Raw genomic sequence first — 10,371 nt, forward strand, 5'->3', positions numbered from 1 at the left:
TGTCGCTTTTGATTATATGGTCCGTACAGCCGCTGTCCAAGATCCATTTTAATTGATAACTATTTTCGCTTGATTCCTTGAAATCACATCCACTTGGTCCATTAGCTGCAGGATGATGTAACTCGACAGACCATGCTGCGCTCGATTCGTTGCCTGAAGCCTCGTTCACGTATCCTCGGTGAGATCCCCTGCCTCTGCTGTAGCCTCGTGATCTGCCATGGAAATTTCCTCTTTTCCCTCTGCCCAGGTTGTGATGAAATCCTCTGTTTTGTCCAGTGTGAATAGCATTTTGGCTTGCTTGATTTCCTTGATTTAAATAGCAATTTTTTTTCTGGTGTCCATATTTGCCACAACTGAAACAGGCTCCTTTAGTATTCGCGTTAAATGTACTCACGCTTGATCTTTTAGACGTCTCGCTTTTGTTGAAATTTTTTTCTTTAATTTTGCTTTTTACATATTCAACTGTTCTTTGCTGTTCTGGTACAATATCTATAAAATCACCAATATAGCTGTAGTTTGGCGGCAATGCTTTTATAAGATATCTCATTTTTTCTGCTTCTTCCAAAACTCCACCAGCTGCTTTAAAATCATTTATCGCCTTCTCAAAGTCAACAAAGAAGTCGTCCACTTCTGTATAATTGCTTAGTTTTATTTCGTCTATTTTGCCTCTTTGGATGATCTGGAGCGCCGTTGATTTCGTTGTGTAAATACTATCAAACTTTTCCATCATCTCATAGGCTGATTTGCATTCACCTATGTACTCCAACTGTCTGTCAGTGACTGTACTCATGATCATCATCCTTGCTTTTAGGTCTCTCTTTCTCCAGTCCGCTTCAGCTTCTTTATCGGTCTTCATCCTTGTTGCTTGTTGTTTGCACTCTTTGTACTCCAGAAGTACCATCAATCTCAGTTTCCAACTTGTGAAATTTGTTCCATCAAAGACGGGCATCAAGGTGTCTTCAATTCTTGCGTGAGCAGCCATAGTTATGGCCTTTTCAATTTCTGTATTATTTTCGGTAATGTCTTTTTCAATTTTTATAGCAACACCTTGCATTGATCAGTTTTTTTTTTTTTTATTTTTCTTTTTAAAATTTTAATCTGTTAGCATCCACGTGTTCCTTTGTAATATATGTAAGTATTTGCTTATTATGATGATTGATTTAGTTAAATGCTTTCCCACACGCTTCAATTTAATGCAGATGTTTTTGCTCACGCCTTCACTGATTATAAGTTTTTTGTTCGTTCCACCGTAGATTTAAGTGTATGTGTTGGCAAGGTATTTACTTGGACTTCAACTTTTCTTTAAACTGTTTATTTTTATTTTATGCCAAAATGCTATTCACTTTTCCTTTTCTTGTTTAATAACCTTGTTCTGCTACCATGTTGAGATTCGAGGAATGTTTTTATTTAGGAAGAGTTAATTTGGTTAAACCATGCTTTCAGTTGGTAAAGTAAAGAGTGTAGCTTTATTACAATAGTTATCGATAACATCTAATTTACAATAGCTTATTATAATATTATATACTATACAGAATATCTTATTTACACTGGCTTAAATATATGTGACTCTAGATTATGATATTTATACAATTCAACAGGAACAAATCCAAATACAAAGCTATATTGATTGTGACCTTTCTATGGCTAATATAGCGAAAAAAATTGGAAGAAGCAGAAAAGTCATGCACAATTTTATAAAGAAAAAGCAAAACTATGGAAAAAATACGAAAGGTTGCCAAAGTAGTGTCCTTAGCGACACAGATAAGAGTGCAATTCTGCGGGAAGCCTCAAATTCTCACGACTCTGTGAGCAAGATAAGGGCAAAAGCAGGTGTTGACGCGAGCAAAACTACTGTTTGGCGAGTTATTTCCAAAGCTAAACATCTTAAACGCTTGAAACTTAAAAAAAAACCACCGCTTAACCCCAAACGAAAGGAAGCACGGTTGACCTTTTGCCGCGTCAATATGTCATGGTGTAACGAGTGGAGGCGAGTAGTTTTTTCTGATGAAAAAAAGTTCAATTTGGAGGGGCCAGATGGCTATAATTATTATTTTCATGATCTGAGGAAAGAGACGCATCAATTGGAGCGTTTACACAGTCGAGTAGGCGGAGTTATGGTTTGAGGAGCCATATCTTACTATGGGACTTGTAAACTCCAATTCTTATCCTCAAACATGAACGCAAAAACGTATCTAAACGTCCTCGAAAAAGCTTTTCCACCATTGGAAAATTGTTTCAATCATTTGCCTTGGACATTCCAGCACGACAATGCCCCAATACATACTGCACGTGTTGTAAAATCTTTTTTAAAATATAAAAATGTTGAAACTCTGAACTGGCCACCATACTCGCCGGATCTGAATATAATTGAAAATGTTTGAGGATGCCTGGTCAGAAAGGTTTATGAGTCTGGCAAACAGTTTTCAACAAAAGACGAACTAATTGACGCCATTCAGAGGGCCTGGGCTACAATATCCTTAGACTACATTAAAAGTCTATATGATTCGCTGCCCAACAGGATCTACGAGGTTATATTGAATAAGGGGGGCTCGACCCATTATTAAATTAACATATATATTTACATTAATACTTACTATTGCATAAAAACACATTTCCTAATACTTAAGTTCATTAAATATACTTTAAAAAAAAAATGTGCTATTCATGTGAAACAAAATTGTTGTGGAATGTTTGAAGTTTTTAAGTTTTTTTGTTAATCTTTATTAATTGTTAATTTAATTTAAGTTTTGTTACTTTTCTTATAATTAAAATTGATTACTCTATAAATAGAAACAAAAACATCAACGAGTTATCTTTTTTTTTTTAAAGATTTCGAGATTTAAAATTCCCTATGTAAAGTGTGCTATTCAAGTGAAACGCAGTGTATTTGTAGCCTAAAAATATATTGTTATTAATATGCTTTTACTTTGCTTATGTTTATTGTTTACTATATACTTATATTTAAAACTAAAAAGATGATCGGGAGATGAATGCGGCAAAGACTCTGCAGTGGCGGCGGACGAAGCTGACGAAACTTATTGAGGGGAGAGTGTGTCTCCTGGAGATGTACTCCCGTAATATCGATACTCGCGTGAGTTATCGAGTTTTGTCGATAACGAGAACTGAAAGGGGTTGCCACAGTACCCCTCCCTAGAGTTCCAGTTGGGAAAGATACTTTGCTGGGAATCTGATTTGTCGTCCTGATCTTGACACTTTCTCGAGTGTCTGAGCAGTTGGCGCTGTCGTCTGCTCCTGTGTTGGAGGCGGTACGTCTTTGAAGATGTAAGCTGGTTTAAGTCGATCGATGGAAACCTTGTTGTCCTTTGTGTGGCCCTTGAGTGTAAAATATTTTTCGTGTTTTGTTACCACTTCGAAAGGACCCTCGTAGTTTGCTTCCAACGGGGTTTTCACTCGATCCACTCGAACGAAGACGTGGGTACAATGGTTTAGGTCCGGGTGCACAAATTCTTGCGGTGTATGATGGTGCACTGGCTTAGTGGTTGGCAGTTGAGACATGGTTTTTTGAAGAGCCTCGGTGAACTCGGACTCAGTGTGTTTTTGTGTGTCCGGTGCAAAAAATCCGCCTGGCACCCGTAGTGTGGTGCCATAAACCATTTCCATTTAATTTTACGTTGGGCGCGTGACATTTTGATTCCAGCAGCGTAGCCCGATCAATGAGTTTGCGTCGTTTCATATCGACGAGTAAGTCAAAATGTTGAAGAAAGTCGGATCCGATAATAGCGCAGTTGACGTCAGCTATCACTAAAGTCCACACGAAGTTTCGTCGCAATCCCAGTGACAATGCTATGCGTTTTTCTCCATAGGTTTGTATTTTCGTGCCATTGGCGGCCTCTTCGTGGTCTTCTTCGAATTTGTCCGCCGAATCCGAAGATTGATTTAGGTTTTAGGTTCGGATGCAAAAGAGCATGGTTGGCGACATTTCTTGGCGGCGTTACCAAATTTGCTGTGGTACCAACACATGTCTCCAGCAGTTTCCCCAGAACGGTTTCTGAAGAGCGCGTTGATTTGTTGTTCGATGCGGTCTAGACGATCGTCGGAAACGGCGCTGCTGGTTGGCGCCGACTTGGCGTCGATGGTGCGTACCTGATGAAAATCACCGACTTCCATCACTTTATCTGCCAACTTAGCTAAGTTTGCGAGGCTGGCGTCCGATGCTTGCAAGATCGCTTGCACTTGTGTTGGTAAGCGCTGCAGCCACAGTGCTTTCAGAAAAGATTCTTGAACTTTGTTTGCCGCGAGTGCGTTTAACTCGTTGAGCAGTTGCGTGGGGCGCTTGTCACCAAGGTCGGTCTCCGATATTAACTTCTGGATTTTCTTTTGTTCGCTTTCGCAGAAGCGTTCCAGGATGCACGATTTCAAATTTTCGTACTTGACTGTGCGTGGTTGGTTGACGATGGCGTCGGCAATTCGGGCTAACACCGGTGCTTCGATTGACGCTAGGATTGTGTTAAATTTCGTTTCGTCCGAGGTTATTCCCGCCAGAACGAATTGGGCTTCGATTTGCGATAGCCATAATTCTGGATGTTCGGGCCTTATTGAGGAAACTTATTGAGGGGAGAGTGTGTCTCCTGGAGATGTACTCCCGTAATATCGATACTCGCGTAAGTTATCGAGTTTTGTCGATAACGAGAACTGAAAGGGGTTGCCACATGCTATTGAAGTAATGATTTTTAAACGATTTATTGTCTTCGTTGGACTGTAACTAATGTGATTCAATCGTATTCATGCTAATGTTAGTATTAGTGTAGCAGAAAAAAAATTTTGGTGCTTACCGAATATGTGTTCGGCCAAATTTCAAATAGCAGCTGTTTATCTGAAATTGAACAACAAGAAATTAAAAAGAAATTGTCAAATTTTGTTAGCCGGCTTACAACAAAATGTAAAACTTGCCATTACAACAAAGCATTTTTTGAAAAAAAAAATTAGAAATGGCTTGATATGCCACTGATATTACATAATGTAACGTCAACTATTGATATTGGCAGACCAAGGAAGCATTTTAGTGATCTGTGCCCGAAAGCCCAAGTCAAAAAAGTAGCTAACTTAGTTCAGGAATCGACTTGTGAACAGTTGTTGGTAGCAACAAGTAGCAGTTTGTACAAGTCCGGAATGCGCACTGCTTCAAAAATAGTGTGTTCTTTAAAAAATGATGAGAAATCTGGACGAAACATAAAACAGTCACTTGGTGTTTTCAGGAATCTACCTGTTTCTTTCACTCCAGAAGAAGCGCTTGCATTCGATATTGATGTAGGTCACACAAAGCTTACATACTAAACATCTGCATGATTACATTCATAGCATAAGTCTCAAAGAATACTTTCGAATTGAATAGAATGAAGTGAAAGAAATGTTAGAAATGAAATGTCATTGAATGAGTACAAGTTTGTGTTCCTCTCATAATTTGACAGGTCAAAATAAATGAAAGAGAATGAACGAAACTAAAGCATAGTACTGAGTTGACGAAAATCCGCTTTTGAAAATCCGATAACGATATCGCACTTTATTCAGCTACCGAGCTAGTGTGACCAAAAAAATTAAGAAATATGGTAATACTGAACAGCTGTTGTTTGTAAACAAAAAACAAATAAGGAAAAATGAATTCAAAACGATTGGATGTTGGTGTTTTGTATAAACATAAATACATAAAAATACATAAGTATTTCGCCGCTAAGGAGCTGAATAAGAAAAAGAAAACTGGCGCGTCGAAAATTTTTCGAGCCGACTATTTTTTTGTTTGATCAATTGACCCTCCATGTCACACCTATAGAAATAAATGAAATTATTTCTTTCAACTCCCCGAGATCAGCTGTTTATTTTTTTTTATCCGGCAACACCATTGAAATCGATAGTAAAAATTTTCGTCAACTCAGTACCCGCAAAATCTAGAAGGCAAAAATTTCTTCTTCTTCCATTTTTTACACCGTTTTTTTTATATGGAGTTTGACAGCTGTCACTCGTTCGACAGCGGATTTTCGTCAACTCAGTACTATGCTTTAAAGTAAAATTAAAGATTTGACAGATGTCTTGTATACTTGAATCATTCGAGTTGTTGGATAGGAATTCAATACATTCCCTTTTTGACAACTCCGGAACAAACCCGAAATTATGGAAAACCAAATAGAAAAAGAAGCCGACGAATCTGTATGTATTTGTAGACCTCGTAAATTAGTTTATTATTAAATGCAAGGCGGCTTTTGCTTATTCAGCCTCTGCAAGAATCCTTTACAAGTTGTTAAGGGGTTATATACAGTTGTACCGCGCAAAAATATGGATTTTTATCGATTTTTTTTTGACACCATAGAAAATATTTATGAAAAATGTTTTACCGACGTTGTTTAGTACATGTTTCTATGTACTTAATTAAATTTTTTCATAAAAAAATATTACATAACAAAAATGTTATAGCCGAATTCCCGGATCGTCTTTTTTCGATGGTGTCTTGCGGTGGACATGATTTCTCGAAAACGGTTCATCCGAAATCCAAAATTCAAAAAAGTTTAGTTAGTATATTGTATTGTCTAGTCCGTGAACGAGGGATTTTTAAAAATTTTGATTAAAAAAAAAATGGCGACGTTTTTAACAAAAAATGTACTTTTTCAACGTATAAGATTTTCGTTTTTTGTGCTTTAAAAAAGGAGTTTTCAAAAAAATAGAAAATCCCTCGTTCGCGGACTAGCTAATATCATAATAAATAAGTGGTCAAAATTTGATGTTGATCGGATTAGTAGTTTTTTAGTAATCGTGTCCACCGCAAAGGTATTTTTCCAAAAAAAAGATTTTGAGATAATCGCGTTTAAAGTTTCAAGTTTGTTCAAGTTTTATATGCAGATAGTGCGCTATAAATAGCTACAGCTTCGGTTCTAATCGATTTTTTCATATGTCACAACTGTATATAACCCCTTAAGGGACTGTCACAGATGGCAGCTGGTTGAAAAGACAGTTTACCAGCGCCGGTGGGTCACTCGTTGGCTGCCGTTGTTTGGTTAGCTATAAAGTGACTGTGTTTTCCGCAAGTTCCTCCGTCCCCGTTTTCTTGAATATGAATTGTTCTTTAAATGTATGTAATACATGTAATTTATTCTATGTATATTTATAACAATTTGTTTATTCTGGTTTGTTCCTGTTTTTGCTAGGTATTAACCTGTGAATTTGTGTCCTTTCCATAGATGTTTTTTGTGTTATTTTTTAATTTGTCAAATTAATTTGCTTGAAACATTTAGGTTGTGCGAGGCGCGGTGGGTATCAAAGAGAAGCTGCAAAGTAGCATGTACACCTTTATTCAAAAGAGAGGCAGAAGCGAAGTATGGGAATTTTTCTCTAAAATTAAAAACCAAAATGGAGAACTGATTGTCGACTTTGTAGCCTGTAAGATGTGCTATACAGTTTTAAAGTATACAGGAAGCACATCAAACCTGGTGAAACATAAATACATAGTAAATGCCAATAAATTCCGCAACCCTTCTCTTATTGAAGTAAACAAAGCTACAAAAGACGAGGGCGTATCTGTTATAACCGAATGGGTTCCTAAGAACTGCCGTCCTCTTAAAATTATTGACGACTCTGGGATTAAACAGTTTGCATCATTTTTAATTAATGTTGGAGGTAAATATGGTGAAAATGTTGACGTAAATAAGCTTTTACCGCATCCTACAACCGTATCCCGAAACATTCAATCAATATATTCGTCCCACTTTGGCCCGATAAAAACGGAAATAGAGAAGTACAAAGACTTTGGATATGCTATTACCACTGACATATGGACGGATAACTTCTTAAAAACAGCATATTTGTCGTGCACTGTCCATTACATAAGGGAGGGAGTTTTAATCGAACGCCTTATGGCCATGAAATCAATGAAGGGCTCGCCCAGCACAGGTTTGTTAACCCCATCTTTATGTTACAAGTAGAATTATAATTTCTTCTTTATCAAGGTGTCAATATAAAGGCAAAAATAGAAGCCATTTTGAAGGATTTTGGATGTGACCTTGAAGTAGACAAACCCGTAATCGTAACTAATCGTGGGTCGAACATGATTAAAGCCTTTTCAAACTCGGAGAACGCTCATTCCATAAACCACTTGCTTAACAACGCTGTTGAAAAAGCTATTAACGCTATTCCCGAGGTGGAAAATATTGTCACAAGTTGCAGCAAGCTAGTCAAATATTTTAAAAAGTCAGGAAATAATTCATCGTTAAGCGTGTCTTTAAAGAGCTTTTGTCCAACTCGGTGGAATACCGTCTACTATTTGCTTAAGTTCATTGAAATTAATTGGATAGATCTAACAGCTATTTTAAGTGGACCCCCCCCATTCTTGATTTTAAATTTTGACGATTTTCAATGGGCTGGCAAATGAACATAAATTATTTTTTAGGGTTGTAACTGTGCTTACATATATTAAGACACAAAAAGGAAGAAAATCATTTCACAGAATTTTTTTTTGTTTTGTTTTTGTTGTTGTTTTTTGTGATCAAAGAAAAGCCCTTCTTTTCGGCGGCGCATGTGATTTCCGCTCACTGGACCATCTGAATCCAATAATTCCAACGGGATTAGAAAAAGTACATGTTTGGCTCTCGTATGAAATAGGATTATTAGCTTCGCTCAAAAATTAACAAAATGGCGGACCTTTGAAATTTTTTTTGAAAATTTCCATTTTTTTCAGGCACAAATCGAGTTGAAAAGTAAAGAACATCTTCACCGATTTGATTTATCCTAGTTCCATATAGAGCTATATATATATATATCCTAGAGCTATATATGTATAGAATAACGTGTTAAAATTTGGAACCGATTGGATTAATAGTTTTTGAGTAACCTCATGCGCCAGTCGTAAAAACACTGTTTCGAGAAAAACGCGTTTAAAGTTTTGAGACGGCTCTCGCCGTCGCCTGAGGCTTCCACCATAAATCGGCTATATCTTTAAGAGTTTTTGAAATTTTTACTTGAAATTTTCAGGGAACATTCTTGAATAGTTACAAGTTCAAATTAAATTTAAAAAAAAAATCGATTTTTTAAAACCGAGAATGGGGGGGGGTCCCCTTAAAAGAAAAAAACCAAACCTGCAGAGTTGAAAACATTAATATAAATCATTTAGTTGGAATTGTACGATTGCTAGAAGTTTTTGAGAATGTGTCCAAAAAACTTGAAGCTTCTAAACGCCCAACGATACATTTAATTTTGCCAAATTTAAATAAGCTTAAGAAAACCTGCCATATTGAGAACAATGACATAGAAATAATTAAAAGACTTAAATTGCAACTCAATAGCCAAATTTTATCAACAATCAATCCAAATGTGACAAAATACCATAAATTAGCCTTGTTCCTTTTTCCTCCAACGAACAAACTAATTCAATTTTCACAAACAGAGAAAGAGACCATAATTATAGACTGAAAAATTATTATGAGTCAATTTCTACAAGAAAACTTTGACATCAACAATAATGAAACCCAGTTGGTAGACGATGAATTTGCTGATTTTTTCGATGTCCCCCATTGAGACAATACAAGACAAGGTGTATCAAGAAATTTCAGGATATTGCAATATTAATGTAGCATACACCATTGATTTTAATGCTTTAGCTTGGTGGCATATGAATAAGCAATTTTTTCCGCTATTGCACAAAACAAGCTGCAAAATATTTTGCATTCCAGGGAGCAGCGTGGCGTCAGAACGTACATTTTCAAACGCAAGAAATTTAATTACAGAAAAGCGGTGTCAAATAGCCACTAATTCAGAAAACATAAACAAAATAATGTTTTTGCATTCAAATTTAAATGACTTGTAAATTATTGTTAATATAGAAAAAAATTAAATTAAAACTTAAACATTAGCAATTCGAATCATTCGAATAAAACGTCTCTGTTTTCAACATTCTCAATTCATTCAATTCGTTTCCATTTTCCTATTAGTTGTGCAAATGAGTAAGAGTAAGAGAGTAAGAGAGTAACATTCAAATTTTGAGCATTGTACATTTGAATGTTTGTTTTTTGACACTCATGCAGATGTCTAATACATACAAACTAACCAGATGTTCTGCAAAAGAAAGGAACGCAAATATATACCCAAGTTATCAAAAGCTGCATTCAGCAAAGATTTTATGTTACCAAAAAAAATCTTAAATTTACGGATTGTTCTGACTATACGGTAAGCCGTATTATAAAATCGTACCCGCAAGGCTTTGAAGAGCAGAAATTATTAAATGATAACAATACTATTTTAACTGCCATATATAAATGGGGATGCGATGACAGCAGTGGTCACTCAACCTATCGTCAAAAGTTTAATGATAGTGAAATGAGTATAGTCGATAAGCACCTGTTTTCTGTCTGTCTTGTTCCTTTGCAAGTGCAG

General features: G+C 36.3%; 2 protein-coding genes across 2 annotated transcripts; both read right to left on the reverse strand.

Moving 5' to 3' along the window:
- Positions 1–3,150: 3,150 nt before the first annotated feature.
- Positions 3,151–3,615, reverse strand: LOC122321987 (uncharacterized). Its single transcript, XM_043213160.1, has one exon. The coding sequence runs from the start codon at positions 3,613–3,615 to the stop codon at positions 3,151–3,153; it is 465 nt and encodes a 154-aa protein (XP_043069095.1).
- A 282-nt stretch (positions 3,616–3,897) lies between these two features.
- On the reverse strand, positions 3,898–5,317 carry LOC122321986 (uncharacterized). The gene is made up of 2 exons (XM_070276482.1): positions 5,293–5,317; positions 3,898–4,538 (listed from the first exon to the last, which is right to left on the reverse strand). Exons 1-2 carry the CDS (start codon positions 5,315–5,317, stop codon positions 3,898–3,900), a joined length of 666 nt encoding a protein of 221 aa, XP_070132583.1.
- Positions 5,318–10,371: the final 5,054 nt, after the last annotated feature.

This window comes from Drosophila bipectinata, chromosome XR (genome assembly GCF_030179905.1).
Source record: "Drosophila bipectinata strain 14024-0381.07 chromosome XR, DbipHiC1v2, whole genome shotgun sequence".
Taxonomy (NCBI): domain Eukaryota; kingdom Metazoa; phylum Arthropoda; class Insecta; order Diptera; family Drosophilidae; genus Drosophila; species Drosophila bipectinata.

What these genes read in the sequence shown, in the direction of transcription:
- LOC122321986 (XM_070276482.1), bottom strand. Translation starts at nt 5,317, where the DNA reads ATGAATGTAATCATGCAGATGTTTA. An exon ending in TGTAATCATGCAGATGTTTA is followed by an intron (nt 4,539 to 5,292) that starts GTATGTAAGCTT and finishes CCGAACATCCAG; the next exon opens with AATTATGGCTATCGCAAATC.
- LOC122321987 (XM_043213160.1), bottom strand. Translation starts at nt 3,615, where the DNA reads ATGGTTTATGGCACCACACTACGGGTGCCAGGCGGATTTTTTGCACCG.